The sequence below is a fragment of the Strongylocentrotus purpuratus genome, unplaced genomic scaffold (assembly GCF_000002235.5).
Source record: "Strongylocentrotus purpuratus isolate Spur 01 unplaced genomic scaffold, Spur_5.0 spur5_scaffold_11, whole genome shotgun sequence".
Taxonomy (NCBI): Eukaryota; Metazoa; Echinodermata; class Echinoidea; order Camarodonta; family Strongylocentrotidae; genus Strongylocentrotus; species Strongylocentrotus purpuratus.
Window position 1 is genome coordinate 22,706,483 of NW_022145596.1, and position 18,390 is coordinate 22,724,872.

Below are 18,390 nucleotides of genomic sequence, written 5' to 3' on the forward strand. Positions count from 1 at the left end.
ACAAATGACAAAAAACAGTGACAAATCTGCTAATAACCGATCAGAAGCAAGGATTTCAGTAGCTTGTAAAGAAAAACTGTCATTTGTCACTGATGACAAGTTTTGTGAAACACCCCTAGGTTTCCTTGGCAGAGGGTTTCTATTCCATATTTGAAACCATAGCATTGCTCAGTCAAACCTGCTTCAATGACCACCTGTATAGAATGACCACTTGTCTTCAAAGACCACATGTTTTGTCTCCCTTGAAAATGGTTTCTCATTGAAACATATACTAAAGAAACCTGTACATAAAGACCACCTGCCTATCAAGACCACTTTTCTTGTCTCCCTTGGCTGGTCTTTATAGACAGGTTTCAATGTACAAGGTAATGGTACATGTCAAGTATACAAATACATGTTTATCTCCTCATGTATCTCTCCTACTGTCCCCCCACTGGAGAAACTACGAATGTGTCGAGATGACTGAAAAAGTGATATGTGCTCTCAAAATGTATATCACTTTTCAACATCGCAGGTGGAGTATAAACCCTTCAGAATATACCTGTTTCATTTTTTTAAGGAACTTGTTATCCCAAGAGGATTTTTTTTTTTAATAAAGAGAGAGAAAGAAAAAGAAAAATGACTAGAACTTTTCATCTCCCCCAAATACCATAAGTAAGCACCACATTATTTGCCCTTGCTGAAAGTTGGTGGTAGAATGTCGGGGGGGGGGGGGGGGGGTAAATTCTAGGAGACAAGATTGTGCTCACATTAGAGACCTTGGTGGTGAGCGCTTTATAAGCACCGTTTTTGTTATCCTTATTATTAATTTTTTTTAATTTTTATTATTATGTTGAGACATCATCTGAAACATTTTTATCACCAAAATGTGTTGAACAATTCTACAAGGATGACTATACATTGTGCATTGTATTCAGTTCACTGTGACAAATCTATAAAAAAGGTAACTTTTCATCCATGAACTATAAAGAAATACAAATACACTGGACCTTCACCTCATTGAAGTCATACCAAAACGTTTAAATTCAATTCTTAATTGGCATCCTGGAACCGATAGTCAAAACAATAAACCACAACAATAGCTCCTTTAATAATCAATAAATTAATAGAATTTACATTTACCAAATATTAAAATAATAAGAATTGTGCCAAGAGCACCTGAAATTCAACCTGATACGGAATGGAAACGATTTGAAATTTGAACGGCATCAAGGTATGTATGGCAAGATGGTGTACTGGTAAAAAGTGGCCCAACCTCTAAAGCAGCGAAGGTGATGATCATCTGGCATATCCTCCTGTTGGCAAATAACAAATAATAAAGTGTTTGAATTTAATATGACAGGCTTCAACGACTAGAGTAGTGGACATTTTAAAGTGAAATTGACAATAATTGCTCATAAAAATTGAAAGTCTAAAGCATTATGATGATTGCTTATGCATGTACAGTGTAGCTAAAAAGCGTAAGCTCTTATAAATTGCCATTGTATTTGTTATCACTTTCTTGTTTTTTTTATAACTCTGTTTTGTATTTGTATGTTTTAAATGTTTTTATGAAGAGTGTTGACTGTTGAATAAACTTTGAATTGAAAATTTGAATTGAATTCTTTATGCTTTTTTTAATTCTCAATTTCTTACCCGTTTGGTCGACCAATATCGATTATGGCCACAATAGACCAGTTCAGAGACAGCGCATGTAGAAATAACCCTCAAGATATCCGCAAATAGTTTAAACTGGAGTGGTCTGACTTTAAGCATTGTAGATGTCAAAGTGATGGAGATATTACATGAAAACCTTTTTATGGCTCTCTCCCAAACCATTCATCATCATACATTTCCCTCACCTGAAGACTCTATGAGAGACTAAAAGGGTATTTCTTGATGGGACCATGGGTTTGCTGTATGTGTGGGACTTGTACACCAGTCAAAAGACTACCATCTCTCTTTAACTGAATGTTGACCGAATATATACAATGAAGAGAAGCCCGCCCATCTATTACTCACCATATCCGGAAGAAGCCTCTTCATTCTGTCATCTTCTGTCATCCTGTAGTACAAGAAACATAGGAGAAAATGAAAGGATGTTGGCAAATACCAGATATGAACTCAATACCGGCAATGGTATTATTAATGCATCACAGGGGAATACATTGAATCTACCCTGATATTAAGTTGGTTTTAATAAAAACAAAAAAATTAGAGAAACAAATGAGTGAAAGTTTGAACAATATCCGATTAAAAATAGGAAAGTAATGAATTTTGGAAATTGTCATCAGTGAAACACAAACTTCTCATTTTTCTGCTTTTATCAAAATCAACTTAATATCAGGGTGGACTTCCCCTTTAATGAGCTAGGTGTGGTACACTGTGTTTGCCTGGCTTTACTCATTGTTTAATCATGACATACAGTCACAACACAAGCCATTTTTTTCTTCTTCTTCTTTTCTATGTTTTATTTTTGTTTCTTGTTTTTGTTTTTTGTTTTGTATGTCAGCAGGTAAACACTACAGCTTTTTTGCGTCTGTGTTTTCTTTTCTTTTTTCTCTTCTTTTTGTTTTCCTTTATTTCCCTGCAGCAATGGACATAAACTATGATATAAACTTCATGACAATTTTGCATAATGCCTTCCCTTCCTCTTGTGAAATTAAGTGTTTGCAATTTCAAACAATGATGCAAATGATTCTTTGCAAACATTGTTCTATTCCTCTGTTTGTACATGATATCTGATAGTAAATGATACATTTTTTATACTAACATGACTTAACATTAACAAAGTACCACATACATAGTATGGACATGTTTACAGATGTGATGACAGTGACAATGTAGAGCACTAGCTTTTAACAAAGAGCAAAGATTGTATACTTCACTATTCCCCCCCCCCCCCCTCCCCCAGGAAAAAAATTATAACAAATTAATAATTGAATAAATTAAACAATAAGTGGGAAGAAAAATATCTTGAAACATGACTTAGAGGAAGATTCTGGTTAAGCGCACTGAAGAAACATGTAGCTAATAGCATGCCGAAATTGCACCAGGGGGGTGTTTCATAAAGCTGTTCGTAAAGTTATGCATGACTTTACGAACGACTTGTATATGAAGTGCCAGATAGGATGCCCCCCAATTTTTCTGATATTTCCAATAACCTCAATTAAATTATGGCAAAAAATATACTTTTATACTGTTATAATAAGAATGTTAAAATCTACATCTGCGCAATTCAACTTTAGTTGATGCAGTTAATAATGATTGAGCATCCCATTTGGCTTTTCATATACAAGTCGTTCGTAAAGTCATGCGTAACTTTATGAACAGCTTTATGAAACACCCCTCTGGAGCGATAATTAATGAATCTTTTGTTTTAATTTGTTTGATGAACGATACATGTATTCCCATGGAACAAATATGAATTCAATCAGTGAGTTATGTCTAGAGTCTAGACATTGATTTTAATCACAAGAGGTCACGGACTATTTCAGAAAAAAGAGAAACCATTGCATTTGTGTTTATATAGTGCTCTTCTACCTGCACATTCTAGACTGTCTACATAAGTTAGGTGTAATAAAGCAGTCTTTATTGTTACTTTTCCTTTATTTCTTGAAAATCTAGATGAGGCAATTATATCTTAATGACACCAAAAAAAATAATGACTGATTAACAATTTATTGCCTGATGAACCTTCTTATCTTTTCAAATTCAAAATATGCAGAGGAAACGCATGAAAACCACGTAAATAGGATGAAGACAAGTTACATTTCGACTCGTTTCAATGAAACACAAAACGATAAGCATCATGGTAACACAGAGTATTTTCTTCATGAATCCAGCACAATACAATTTTCATATTGCCCATGGTGCACCAGATAATGAGTAACTGCTGTGACTTGATGTAAACAGGCTTTGGCAGCAGACTGAAATTTTGACTGCTTTGGGTGAACAGGAACTTTTATCTGCAGAGATGCTTCTGGAAAGAAATGCATTCCTACAACTCACCAATCTAGACGAAGCCCTGAGAGGCCTAAAGATGTCCCGTCCATTATCGTCCGCATGCCTACCTGTTAAACTAGTATCAGACAACCAATCGTTATCAACTACATCACTGTTACTGTAACTACTACTACTGAAACGCAGCCTGGACATACTTCTCTCTGGTGACCGGGACCGATACGACGAACCCTTCAGGATGGACCTTTCCGGCGACTTCCTCTGGGAGCGCTCGGGGGAGATGATCTGGCTGATGGGGGTGGTGGAGCGCCCCCCGCCGTGCTGCTGGGGGCTGCTGGAGGTGCGTCTGGAGGTGGAGGAGCTTAGGGTGGTGGTCCTGAGGGTGGATGATCTCTGGTTCTCGAAGCTCACGTTGGCCGCGCTGGCGTTGGAGGTAGACATGGAGTGGGATGTGCTGCGACGAATCTCCTGCCCGAGCCGCTCTCTGTAAGGTAAATATTTTGCCAAAGGCATAAGAGTTTAGCATCATGTGGGGAATATCTGCTGTTTCAATTAAAGAGCCCTCAATATTTAGGAAAGCTTTTTTCCCCAACAAAAGCACCAGTAAAAAGAAAGTCACACATTCCCAACAGAATCGCTTTCTTAACCAAAATACACAATACATTCCATTCAAATTTATCTAGCAGGGAAGGACAAGTATCTGTACATCTATCATGCCCATTTAAGGCCCCAACACAAAAACAGAATGTCGCTGATTTCCAACAGAATCACTTTCTTAACCAAAATACATGATACATTTCAGTTTGAATAATCTAGATGAAAAAAATAGTATCTACACGATTTCATGTGCATTTGAAGCCCCAACACACAAATAAGAAAACTATCACTGATTTACCATAAAGCATAACAGATACTCTATCAGTTGGTGCACATACCATCATACTGGAATTTTTTTTTTAAATGCCACAATATGAAATGCACTTTGAAGGTGAGGAGGAGATCATGATGGTGAGGATATGGGAGTGGGGAATGCCAGTCCTAAAGCTTGGTCATACGGAACCGACTCTTGGTCGCTAGTAACTTACTTTTCAAATCTTTCACTGGTCAACTGTCTGCGGGCCCTCTCTAGTTCAGACTCTTGTTGGGATGACCTTGATCTTAGCGTCTGGATCTCTCGAGATTGAGTTTGTCTGAGTATGGTGACATAGAGCAATCAAAATCATGTAAGCCACAATAAACACGCTGGTTAATTTGGTTGACTGAATATGAACTGTGATTGTAATTGGTCTGATATATTTGCATCGTGCTTCTTTATAATGAGCCTCTTGATATGAGACAACTCATTTCATACTTGGACAATTATCATCATTCACAACTGATATACCTTTAATGACAATGTTTATAAGAAGTGTCAAGAAGAATCAGGAAATATAAAAATACATGAAATCAATGTGTATTTAGATTTAGAGTAAAAAAATGATAATCTTTACATGACTCCTATTTTCATACAAGCTAGAGTCCAAGAAAGCAACAAATTCATGAAATAAATAATGAACAATTTAAAAACATTACATGGCCATCATTACCAGAGAAAAAGTAAGTAAAACGTGCAGGTAAATAAATGCTTGTAATCATTAAAATGATCAAAAGCCATACTCCAAACTCAAAAGTACTCACATCTTGCTATCTGCTAGAGCTAAGCGGTCTTTGATCAGCTGGAGCTCGGACCTCTGTTCCTGATTGTCCAGTTGCACCTGGAACTCTTTCTCCCTGTTGCCCGCAATCAGCATCTCCAGGTTCCTGACCGTCGTCCGCTCGGTGCCCACCTGGCTTCTCAGCATCTCCACTTCTCTCTTCAGGTCTTCGGTTCGCGCTTCGGCCTGTGAGGAATGGTAGGAAATGAATTACCAGGGGGGTGTTTCACAAAGACTAAGAGATCGACTTAAGTTGGACTTTAACTATGGCAGGCCATTCATGCAACTGGTTGTCTCACCACTCGTCTCTCAAGGGGCGTTACAGATTTACAGAATTCACATTTTTTGATAGCTTATAATTGAAGGAAATAACAATATCTAAAGATCATAAGTTCTAAGATTTTTTTTCTGTAATTTTACATCTGGTTCAAAACTGTTTAAGGGCATAAATCGCATGCCATAGTTCATTTCAAACTTAAGTCGATCTTAGCCTTTGTGAAACACCCCCTAGATAAGACCTTTCAAGTGTTTTTTGTTTACTCAAAATGTCTATGCTGTGTATCTATCATCATACACAACTATGAATGCCATAGCACATCCTACAGAGGTGAAATGGATTGTTAAATCAATGAAAATGTGAAGCTCTCACTGTCAAAGGCATGGTACAACTTAACAATGAGATCTTAATCGGTAGTACATGTATCAATAATCCCAAAACCAATGTTCCAATAAAAAGCTTGCAGCATATAGATAGATTGATCAGTATTCATATGTAAAATGATTCCTTGGTGAACATTTTCAATATTATCACTATTATTATCATTACAATCATACTTTCAAAGACATTCAAATAGCATCCATATCTTTAACATACAGTTAACCCTGTCTTAGCGGGCCACCCATCTATAGTGGCCATGTATTTTGTCTCCCTTGAGAAACAAATCTGTGTTGTAGAACCTGTCTACAAAGGCCACCTGTCTACAGTGGCCACTTTTTCTGTTTTCCTCGGGTGGTCTTATTAGACATGTTTGACTATATCTAAGTTTGAAATGAAAATCATCGGGTTGTATTCTCAAAAGTGGACTAACTGTATTTCATGGTTTAATCCACAGACTAAGTATGGAATGCCAAGTGTCCATATGAATATGTTTTTGAATAATTTAATCGGTCACTAAATTAGAATAAAGTGTAATAAAATAATTAATAAACAACAATACAACTATGATATAATTATTTAAAATCAAATTATTCAAAAATGTGTTTGTATGGACACTTGGCATTTCATACATAGTCGGTGAATTAAACCATGGACTAAAGTTAGTCCGCTTTCGAGAATACCACCCATTCTGTGTTCTGTTGGACGTCTACCTGTTCATAGTCGATATTCTTGGTGGTCAGCTGCCTGGAGAGTGACTCCTTGGTGGAGTCTAGCTTGACACACAGCTCCCTGACGGCGGCAAGGTCCTGCACCACGGAGTCCTTCTCATCCTGGAGCTGGCGCACGTTGCCCTCCATGTTGGAGAGGGAGCGGGTCAGGTTGGAGATCTGCATCTCGTATGTCTGCTGGGTGGACAGGTGCTGGTGGCAGAAAAGTAATAGACAGAATGAAGACAGAAGAAATAATAGTACTAATATGCTGTACTTGTATAGCGCATACCTGTCCAGAAAGTTGGGGCACTTTTTGCTCAAATTGAGTTTTGCATAAAAAGCATAGCCAACTATCTTCAGAAGTACTCAAGCTTCATGGTTAATCAATATTATAGACCCAAAGATTATGTAATGTCATATGAATATGGTGTCCAGGTAACGCTGGTTAAAAGAAAAAATGTGTATTAAGCAAAGATTTTGAAGAAAAGCAACTGAAACAGGAAAGATTCTGGCAGGGCACTACTATAAATATTAATTGCATAAACAAATCTTCAACAGATAATTTCATCTTCCATGTATAGGATCTCGTCATATATCTCTTGCCCCAACTTTATGGAATGACCCATATCACATTATGACATAGCGTCTCTATACGCTTCCGAAACACTTTGGATATTATCTTACCAGGTACACACTCACTACACCTGGGTCAAGTGTGGCAATGTAGATTAATGTCTTGCTAAAGGACATTAACAATAGCGAGATTCGAACCCTATACCTTGTGGTTCACAGTCCGAAGACTTATCCAATAGACCACAACATCTCTACGGATATGTAATGTGTGTGAATAGGATGTTGGATATGATGGCAAAGCTGAAGGTGCGCTGCTGCTACGTTATACAAAATAGATTATGCTATTAAAACCCTTAGGGACTTTGCCTGGTCTTGTTTGGTTTGAACCAACTAAAATACAAAGTTTGATGAAAAACAACTCCACACAGGGAAGTCAGTATATTATCAAAAGAATAAAGAAGAGACACATGGCGTAAAAATTGATTAAGAATTTTCGGATACAAAAGTGATAAACCATCTTTAAGCCGCCAGACATTACTCATCCAGGAATTTGAGGCTTACCTCGTGGACATCTCTCTCCGTCTCATCCATCCTCTCTCGTAGTCTCTTCATCTCCGTCTCCTTGGCCATCAGTTCAAGCCTCATGTTGGAACTCTCGCTGGTCCTCTCGGTAGCCTCCGTCTCCCAGCGCTGTGCCTCGGCGGATGCAGTTCGATAGTTGTCAAGTAGACCCCGGTTCTCTCGATCCTACAACAGAAATGGAGCAATGGGTACAGATGTTTGGCATTTGCAAGACAGATGTTCCGTAACAATTGCTCTGCAGTCAATATCCTTCACTGATCAAATTCTGGACTTCAACCTTGGATCAATCCCTATAACTAATCCTAACCTATTCTTGTAACTCTAACCTAATCCTATACCTATGATGAAATAAAGCCAAGAGCAAGTGATGTCCAAGCAAATATTGGAGCATCTGTTCAATAGGTTCACCAGAGCAAGTTTGCTACTCCATCTCAAACCTACTTTGAGTTATAAATCAAATCTTTAAAACTCATTATTTGTTAACCCTTAATTTTGAACCTTTTTTATTGGTAGCAGTGATTCTGCTCTTGGTCCTAATCCTTCATTTTTTCCCTGTTTGCTGGTAGCAAAGTTAAATGGACCATAGGTTGAATATAACATGTTACTCTCTGTACATATATTCTGAACTACTGTATACACAATTAATCCAACTTAAATGTTGTCAGTCTAAGCTACATAAGTTTGGTGGGAAATCTAAATGATATCAGTCCTGAACTATTTCTGTATAATGTTACCTATTGACTAAATTTTCTCATTCTCTGCGGCTTAATAGGAACTACCCATGAGATGGTTGATTAATCTTTCTACTTTCAATTCAATCAAGAAAGCAAATATCATAACCTTCATGAGGAAAACAAAAATTATTTCTTCTAAATAAGTTACCTTTCCTGCAAGCATGTCTTCAATACGAGCTACTTCCGCGATGTAGTCCTGAACTTGAGTCTTGAGTGTTACCTTCTCTTCCAATATACTTTCTAACTCCTGGTTTACAGTCTGTGTCCAAACAAACAATAGGGAAGTCATTTACAATGTATTTTATTTTCAACCTATGGACATACATGTATGGGATTGCACAAATAGACATCAGTTGGTCTAACAAATAAAGTAATTCTAGAAATGACAGAAATACAAGAGCATTTCCAGAACAATCATATTGCTACATAATGATGTTCTTCTACACTGGAATTAACAATTTTCAGAAACCATAATTCCACGTGTGAGACAATGTTATTCAAAGTTAGACCTTAGCAAATAGACAAGATCGCATCACAGAGATGGGTGTTCTTGAGACAGAGAAATTCAAATGGGTTAAAGGTTATTGACATTTTATCTTTCCTCCCTAATTTTCTTACTGGATGATTACAGCATCATTTTATAGGGATCTTTCTACAAAATCTAAATCAATCATGTGAAATTCTTCTTTGCAGAAATGTTGTAAATATGAATTGCAATGACACACTTGTGTTTGTAAACAGAAGAACAAATATTAACCTACTTGTATCTTTCATTACAAATGTACCATAAATATCATTATAAAGTGGTAGAATTGTTGTTTTGAGCTACTTTAACCAAATAGAGTACACATTGCTACTTTACCAATACAGTACAAATTGCCTAGACCACCCAAGGGAAACAGAATAAATGGCCACTGTAGACAGGTGGCCTCTTTAGACAGGTTCTACACTACTCATTGTTTTCTTGAGGGAGACAATATACATAGCCACAATAGACAGGTGGCCTTTTCAGAGAGGTGGCTGCTATAAACAATTTGACTGTATCCCGACTCTGACCTGGTTTTCTCTGGTCATGGTTGCCAGATCTTCCTGCAGTCTGCGATTCTCCCGTATGGTGACATCCCGCCCTCTGGAGGCATCGGTCAGCTCGTCTCTCGTCGAGTCCAGCTGACGCCGCAGGCTACGGATCTCACGATCTTTGCTGCCGAGATCGTTAATTGCTTGTCTGCCGAATTGTGGAAAATAAAAATTCCCTAGTTAATCTATACTTTAATAAATATTCTAACTATGAGAAATGTTCACACTTCGCAGTATGCTACACTTTGAACTCATCAAAACACTACTGCCGAAATAAGTTGGACCAGGGTTGTTGTGAGCCTGTTTTTGGTATTTTTCTCTTTTTCTTATGGTGGTGCTATTCAATGATGGTGCTATTTTGGGATCTTCCACAAATTATTTTAGCTACTAAAAATACAATGATTACATAACATAAGTAAGTTACTATTTCAGACTGAGGAAGGGGAACAAATTCTGCTCTCCTTATCACTCCTTAAGTCTCTCTGTCTTGTTTTGTGGTGGTGGTGGTGGTGGTGGTTTTGGAGAGAAGAACTTACCCTCCTCTTGGCGCCAGGCTGTGTCCTCCCTTCTGGCTCTAGACACACAATATGCTTATCTTAACAAAAGAAGTATAAATTGTTACAGTCTAGAAGGTCTTATGTCCAACTTACTCTAATCTTGCCTCAAGGTCACTGACCGTTGCCCTGAGGTCAGCGATGGTCCGACCTCGGTCCATGAGTTCCCTCTCAAGGTCCAAGGTCCTCTCTGTCTTCTCGTCCACTGCCATCTGTATGCCATCCTTCTCCCTGTCGATGGCGGATACTGTCCCTCGAAGCTCGTTGATTTCCTCCCGCAGGAGAGCGTTGTTGGCATTCATGTCAGCTGTTTCGTGCGAGACGTACAGGTAATAGAAATATATTTACTTCACGTAGAGGTGTCTTGGTCGAGAGGATACGTGGCCGGACTGTCGATCACAAGGTTTGCGGTTCGAGTCTCGCCGCGGCACTAATGTCCTTTGGCAAGACATTGATCTAAATTGGCCACACTCAACCCAGGTGATGTAAATGGGTAACTGGCAGGAATTAATTCCTTGAAATGCTAGAGCGTCGTAACGGCAACCATGCTAAAGCCAGATTAATAATCGGGAGCGCTTTGAGTGTCAAGTCTGGCAGATACGAGCGCTAAACAAGATTCCAATGTAATGATCAAGCTGTATTTGCTGCATAAACTGCATAACCCTTCAAAAAAAAAAATGTATATTAGGGTCTTGCAAGGGTGTAACAGATCCTGTAACATATTGACACTAAACTGGCAGCAATGATTTCTGCATCCTGTTCTTACTAATACAAGCAACTGCAAAGAATTCTAATAAAAAGGCTGTTGAGAAATTAGGAGACCATGTAGGTTTCCCATTCAAGTGTTCGATCTAAAGTAGCTGTACATGTATAACCTGCATAATTTTTGTTTTGTTTTTGTGGTAAAAATTTAACATAGGATCTTGCTAGAGTCTACCAGCGCCTTAACCATATGGATGCTATAATGGAATCAATGGCTTGCTCATGCTATACTCATTTCTAAGATGAGCAATAAAATAGTGGTTTAGGAATATAGAGACAACATAGTTTCCAAACCAAGTGTTCCTACTGTACTTACTTATTCGCTCCTCTAGTCTCACAATCCTCTCCTCCGCACTCTGTAAATTGTTTGAATTGATGTGAAGCCTCCGCTGGTATTCCTCTACAGAATGCTCTGTTTGATCTGTGATCAATCTGCAATTAAACCAGAGACAACATTTCAATGTTATAAATTAAAAAAAATAAATAAATAAATGAACATATATAAAAAAAGACTTTAGTCCTAGAATGGGAGTATATCAAGATGGATTCTTACTGTCTAATCAAACCCAGAGAGGCGAGAGGGATGTTAACTCATAATTTTACAGAGATATAGCTTCCTTCTGGCTCTGTGCAGACATCCTTGGCTATATTTCCCTCTTCATTCATTTGATAAACTTATCTATCAGATTGAAAGATGCTGAAGATTTAAAAAAAAACTTTAAAATACCCCCAAGAATCGTTTTACATTATTTCTGCTGCATTTTCCCCTTAGGCTACTTTGTTGCTGGAAGCATGTATTCAAGTTAACCTTCTGCCTGTGCATACTTACGTGGTTGCTATAGGAACTTGATAACCTTTAAAGCAATTTAAATATAACTGAATTCAATTTCACATTATATGCAAGTTTATGTAAAAGTAATTTAGAGACTAATCTCTATGGGTAGGAACTTGCGGAACCGACTGGATTATTTCTAAACATTTGTACAAATAGGTAGCTACCAACATACCAGCAGGCGCGCCGGAAGCAGTTTGGGATTGGGGGGGCAAACATTCCAGGGGGCTCACATTCCAGGGGCAGTGACGTAATGAGAAAAAAAAGTTCGGAAGGGGGGGGGGGCAGACGAAAAATCTGCATTACCACCAGTCTTACACGTTACATGCAGGTCCCGCGGAATGTTTTTCAAAGTGGAGTATTATCGATCAGGTAGAGCGTAAATTGGCGTGGGGTCCAGGGCATGAGCCTCAGCAGGGGGTCAAGGGGCTGAGCCCCCGGAAGCTAAGGGGTTTTAGGTATTTAATTACGGTTAGATGAGCATCCAGGGGCCCTCTGTAAGGCAATTGACGTGTTCAAAGGGGGGGGGGAGAGCCCCCAGAAGCTCAGGGGTTTTAGGTATTTAATTCAGGTTAGATGAGCATCCAGGGGGCCGCCTTAGGGCCCTTGGTGGGGTCCAGAGGGCAGAGCCCCCGGAAGCTCAGGGGTTTTAGGTATTTAATTAAGGTCAGATGAGCATCCAGGGGGCAAAGCCCCGGAAGCTCAGGGGTTTGAGGTATTTAATAACGGTCAGATGAGCATCCAGGGGCCCGCCTTAGGGCTCTTGGTGGGGTCCAGGGGGCAGAGCCCCCGGAAGCTCAGGGGTTTTAGGTATTTAATTAAGGTCAGATGAGCATCCAGGGGGCCGCCTTAGGGCCCTTGGTGGGGTCCAGGGGGCAAAGCCCCGGAAGCTCAGGGGTTTGAGGTATTTAATAACGGTCAGATGAGCATCCTAGGGCCCGCCTTAGGGCCCTTGGTAGGGTCCAGGGGGCAGAGCCCCCGGAAGCTCAGGGGTTTTAGGTATTTAATTAAGGTCAGATAAGCATCCAGGGGGCCGCCTTAGGCCCTTGGTGGGGTCCAGGGGGCAAAGCCCCGGAAGCTCAGGGGTTTGAGGTATTTAATAACGGTCAGATGAGCATCCTAGGGCCCGCCTTAGGGCCCTTGGTAGGGTCCAGGGGGCAGAGCCCCCGGAAGCTCAGGGGTTTTAGGTATTTAATTAAGGTCAGATAAGCATCCAGGGGGCCGCCTTAGGCCCTTGGTGGGGTCCAGGGGGCAAAGCCCCGGAAGCTCAGGGGTTTGAGGTATTTAATAACGGTCAGATGAGCATCCTAGGGCCCGCCTTAGGGCCCTTGGTGGGGTCCAGGGGGCAGAGCCCCCGTAAGCTCAGGGGTTTTAGGTATTTAATTAAGGTCAGATGAGCATTTTTTATACCTTATTTGTGACATTGGCAGGTCACTTATTTTTGTCTCCGTCTTTCTTTCTTTTTCTATTTAACATACTTTTAAAAAAAGGATGGGGGGGGGGGGGGGCTCGTGCCCAGCCACTTTGCAGACCATGACATAAAGGCTTCTAAATAATCGTATTTCACCTGACTGTAATTTGGGAATTTCTTTTTTTCCAACAAATGCATAAAAAGGTATGACTTACAAAAAAATGGAGAAAAAATGCCGGAAAATCATGTCACAACATCAACATGTGTAAATCACTTGTTTCGAATAAGAAATACATCACCCCCCCCCCCCCCATCAGTACGCCAGCCTTCAGGGGCTCATGTCTTCTCACCACTATAACAAAAAAACCGGACACGCTTTCCCATTCTCGCACAATATGTCCACGATATGCGCGTATCGCTATTATAGAGACCTCCATTTAAAATACCGTATAGGTGGCATGCGCAATGTTTATGAAATTTAATTCCTGTGAACTTTCCTTTTTCTTTGAATGGAATTGTATATGTGATTTAATTCAGGTTTTTTTTATTGTTACATTCTTTTGGACTAAAAATACAAACCATGTTTACTCCTTTACTGTTTTTTTTTTTTTTTTTGGAGGGGGTGGGGGGGGGCGTTTTGGGGGGGCAAAAATGCGTTTTGCCCCCCCACTTTTTTGACTGGGGGGGCAACTGCCCCCCCTGCCCCCCCACTTCCGGCGCCTATGCATACCAGGGACCTGTTTCACAAAGCCTTTTTTCAATGACAAATGACAAAATCTGTGACAAATCTGCTGATAACCAATCAGAATCAAGAATTTCAGTATCTTATAACAAATACAGTCATTTGTCACTGATGACAAGTTTTGTGAAATGGGGCCCAGGTATCTGTGACTGATTGTGAAAAATGCATTGGACAATCAAGCAGACTAAACAACAAGAGACTGCATCTAACCTGAGCTTGGAAGCTTGAGCCTTGCTTGCTGATGCATCTTCCTTGGCCTCCTCTATCTTGAACACCTGGATGCGGACTTGCTCCTCTAGAGTGACAATCATAGCCTGCATGGACGACACCCTGGACTGACTGCTGTTCCGCTCCTGCTCCGCCTGCCAAATTGGAATGAGAAACAATCAACGTTTCGATACTTTGACTGAATGCTTGATCTTTAGCACCCAGGGGACCTACAGTTTATGATCCTATTAGAGGGAATAGATCTTTAAGATATGTAGGGATGAATTCATTAGGTAGCCTCCTCTATTCTAAAGACCTTGGTGCAGACCTATTTCTCTAGGATACTGTTCATGGTCAGCAAGGACTACACCCTTAAATGCTCACCATTCTTCTCTCACGCTGCCTCCTGAATGCATACAAATTTGTAATTCTATTATGTATTGTTTTAATGTTATTTAGGACGCTAAGAGAGTAAATAGTATCTCCTGAGACCCAGAAATCTGTCACCCTGAATCATTCATTCCTGAACAACATGGTACCAGCGCGACAACTTGGAGTAGAACACAAGACCGTCCAGTCACAAGATCACTGCCCTACCACTCTGGAATCACACTATCACACTATCATTGGCAAGACATTAATCTGCATTTGCCACACTCCATCCAGGTGAGGTAAACGGGTACCAGGTAGGAAGAAATTCCCTGAATGCTTGAGTGACTTTTCATGGTAGCTCGCCTAAAGCCGGAATAATGATAAGATTACAGAGCCTTCAGACGGAACAGTACTAATACCGATGAACAAGACATATCATTATAATTATTATTATTTTGAACATATCTTGAGAAGGCAAATGGAGTATAGGTGGAAGCTTCTTACTTACCCCTAACAAGAGGTGTTCTAGATCCTCCACCCTCTGCTCTAGCCTTGCCTTGTCACTCAGGTTAGTATCTGTTGATATCTGTGATTAAAGAGAGTTACACTTTGAAACCCTGAGGACAGGTCTGAACAAGCACTAGAAAACAGGACTGTCCAAACTCACAAGAAATTAAGATCAAGTAAAGTGAACCATGCTTGTGGCAAAATCTGCCAAATTTCAAGGAGCAACACGTGACTACTTTTCCACATACAATTTCACTGATTCAGTTAACTTAGCCGTTGGAAATATAATTTAACCCATCACTTCAATCTTTGTCTATGTGCTGCATTACCTATGAAATCTTAAATTCTATACAGAATAACAATTTAATTACTTTAGATAGGTTGTCAAAACTTATAAAAAGTGTAAAAACTTATTGACAAGAAATATTTGTATACTTGTAATATGAATATGATATGATAAAAAAGATATTTATAATATTTCCTTTGTGTATATTACTGGTGGGTTATTCTCAAAAAATGATTTATACAAAAGGGCTTGACAATTTAAAACAAAGTGAAGGTTGCATGGAATACTAATTCCCTTACCTTCAGTCTTTCTCTCAGGCTATCTCTCTCTGTTGTTATGCGACGTAAATCAGCTACGGCATCGTCCCTCTCATTCTCCACCCTCCTCAGGATGGACTGGGCCGCTAGGGATGCTCGGGAGGACTGCGGGGTTTTGAGAACTTCTTGCCTCAATCTTTGCAGCTCATCGTTAGCCTGAACAAACACATCAAAATAAAATTTGATCAACACTATATAAATTATATATTATAACTATTGTTATATCTTTCTAAATGTACAATTGAATTCTATTTTATCTGTTCTGTATAAACGTTATGCTTGTTTATGTAAATATGTTCATAATTATTCAGGGCCCCAAAGATTAGAAATAAAAAATAAATAAACACTACGGCTTATTTTTAAAGGCAACAATAAAAATAGGAAACATGTATGAACAATGTTCAGAACAAAATAAATATATTTAATGGAGTGTCTTGTTACCTGAAATAATATTAAGTTTACCATCTAAAGGTTAATATATATTTCTTCACACACTAAATTTTAACAATTGTAAACATGGGCTTTTATAAAAAATCTTTGTAGTTTGAATGATTGTCTATTATATATTTTTCATGTAAATCTACAATCATATTTACCTGTTGATATAACAAGTTCACTTTATCTCTCTCTGAAGTCAGGACCTTGACATTGGTTTGAATCTGTAATCAGAAATGAATATTGAAAGTGAAAAATTTGTATTAAAACAAAAATCACAGGCATCACACTAAAGATCAATTCTATTCAATGCAATTTGGTCTATTAAAATATAGGTATACAAAGTAGTATTCAAAAGACTATTGTACCATGTTTACAAAAATGAACATAAAATAGGAACATAGGTAAAGACTGGTCAAATTTGTAAATGTGCATAATCATTTCATATTGAAATTTGAACATTTTTCAAAAGCTCCAAAAGTTGGCAGATAGTTGGGGACAACACACACTTTAACAGAAAAGCATTGCCAATATATGCAATCACATAAACATTCATATATTTTTTCTCTGGGGCCTACTTGCAGTCTTACAGGAGCTATCTCAGCAGCTGTAAAACAGTGACAAATCGCCATGAACACCTACAATTTAGAGTGTCATCCAGAAATGTCCACATCGTACATACCAGCAGGACTATAAACTCAAAGGACATTAGCCTATATGCAGGCATTTCAAAATAAACTCTTACCTCAGACATGTGTCTCTCAAACTTGTCTACAAGCGATTGAAGCTCGTTCCTTTCTCTCTTCAGATTGACCATCTCGGCTTCATCAGCTATACTCTATACAAACAGGACATGGAAATACATGAAGCATTATAAAATCGCATAAAGATTTTGTTACATTGCATTGGATTGCCCTTGAATAATTTCTCATTAATATCACGCCTCTTTCACAGGTTAGCATATGTTAGTGTTAAAGCCATGTCTAAAGTGCTGGGAGCCCCAAATTCACCAAAAATTTGAAGGCAAATTTCCATAATGTGAAAGAGGATGTAGTTTAAGACAACGCTTCTGCAAAGATTCCCCCCCCCCCCCCTCTCAAAAAAAAAAAAAAAAAAAAAAAATTGTTTGAAGACAATTATTGATAAAGAATACATAATTTAGGTTTTCTGTTGTACGCAGAAAACCTAAATTTTGTATTAAACAATATTCAACTTTAAACACATTTGTTTTGAAAATCCTTGCAGAAATGTGTCTTAAATGACATCCTCTTTCACATTATGATACAATTTAAGTGAAATTTTTTGGGGCTCCCAACACTTTAGAGGGGCTTTAACAATTTTAGTAATATTAAGTAAAATGTGAGATTTTGAAGAAACATATACATGTAGTTCTCTCCCAAATTCCAGAGAGATAACTGTAACCACCCCATGCCAGAGGTCAAAGTGCATTGGCGCACAACTTACCAAGTCTCTAAACGAAGAGGTGACATCTTTCTTGGCAGGGCTGGCCTGCTGAGCTACTCGTAGCACCTTGAGGGTTTCGTATTCCCTCTTGTAAAAGCTCTTCTCATCTTCCAGCACCCTGATGATAGCCTCATAGTGGGTGACACTCTGTTGAGAGACCATTTGATTGCAAAGTCTGAAGTTATCTTTATCATGACATGCATATTGTTTACTTATGACAAATTCACTGGCTTATTTCCTGAATGCTTTAAGTAGAAATTGTTTTCCTTGCATTCATGTGGCTCACTTCAAATTTTACTGCTGTTTTGAATTCAACTTTTCCTGATTTTGTAATAATAATCAATAAATATACAGTCAAACCTGTATATAGCCACCCCCAAAGGGAAACACAAAAATTGGCCTTTGTAGACAGGCGGTCTTTGTAGACAGGTTCCTTTAATACATGTTTCAATGACAAACCATTTTCAAGGGAAACACAAAATGTGGTCTTTGTAGACAGGTGGTCTTTCTATACAGGTGGTCACTAAAGCA

General features: G+C 38.8%; 1 protein-coding gene across 2 annotated transcripts in view; it reads right to left on the reverse strand.

Annotated features, from left to right (window-relative positions):
• Window positions 1-944: 944 nt before the first annotated feature.
• LOC115922291 (centrosomal protein of 135 kDa-like) overlaps window positions 945-18,390 on the reverse strand; it is a 35,931-nt gene continuing 18,485 nt past the window's right edge. For both annotated transcript variants that reach the window (XM_030980913.1, XM_030980914.1), the window contains 17 exons: window positions 17,860-18,006; window positions 17,141-17,233; window positions 16,557-16,619; window positions 15,943-16,116; window positions 15,359-15,436; window positions 14,482-14,633; window positions 11,603-11,718; window positions 10,621-10,831; window positions 9,950-10,118; window positions 9,042-9,152; window positions 8,139-8,324; window positions 7,005-7,214; window positions 5,620-5,822; window positions 5,028-5,132; window positions 4,140-4,426; window positions 2,002-2,044; window positions 945-1,295 (listed from right to left, as the gene is read on the reverse strand). In XM_030980913.1, coding sequence (XP_030836773.1) covers window positions 2,040-2,044; window positions 4,140-4,426; window positions 5,028-5,132; window positions 5,620-5,822; window positions 7,005-7,214; window positions 8,139-8,324; window positions 9,042-9,152; window positions 9,950-10,118; window positions 10,621-10,831; window positions 11,603-11,718; window positions 14,482-14,633; window positions 15,359-15,436; window positions 15,943-16,116; window positions 16,557-16,619; window positions 17,141-17,233; window positions 17,860-18,006 — 2,310 coding nt within the window. In that variant the 3' untranslated portion in view covers window positions 945-1,295; window positions 2,002-2,039. The remainder of the gene's footprint in view (window positions 1,296-2,001; window positions 2,045-4,139; window positions 4,427-5,027; window positions 5,133-5,619; window positions 5,823-7,004; window positions 7,215-8,138; window positions 8,325-9,041; window positions 9,153-9,949; window positions 10,119-10,620; window positions 10,832-11,602; window positions 11,719-14,481; window positions 14,634-15,358; window positions 15,437-15,942; window positions 16,117-16,556; window positions 16,620-17,140; window positions 17,234-17,859; window positions 18,007-18,390) is intronic.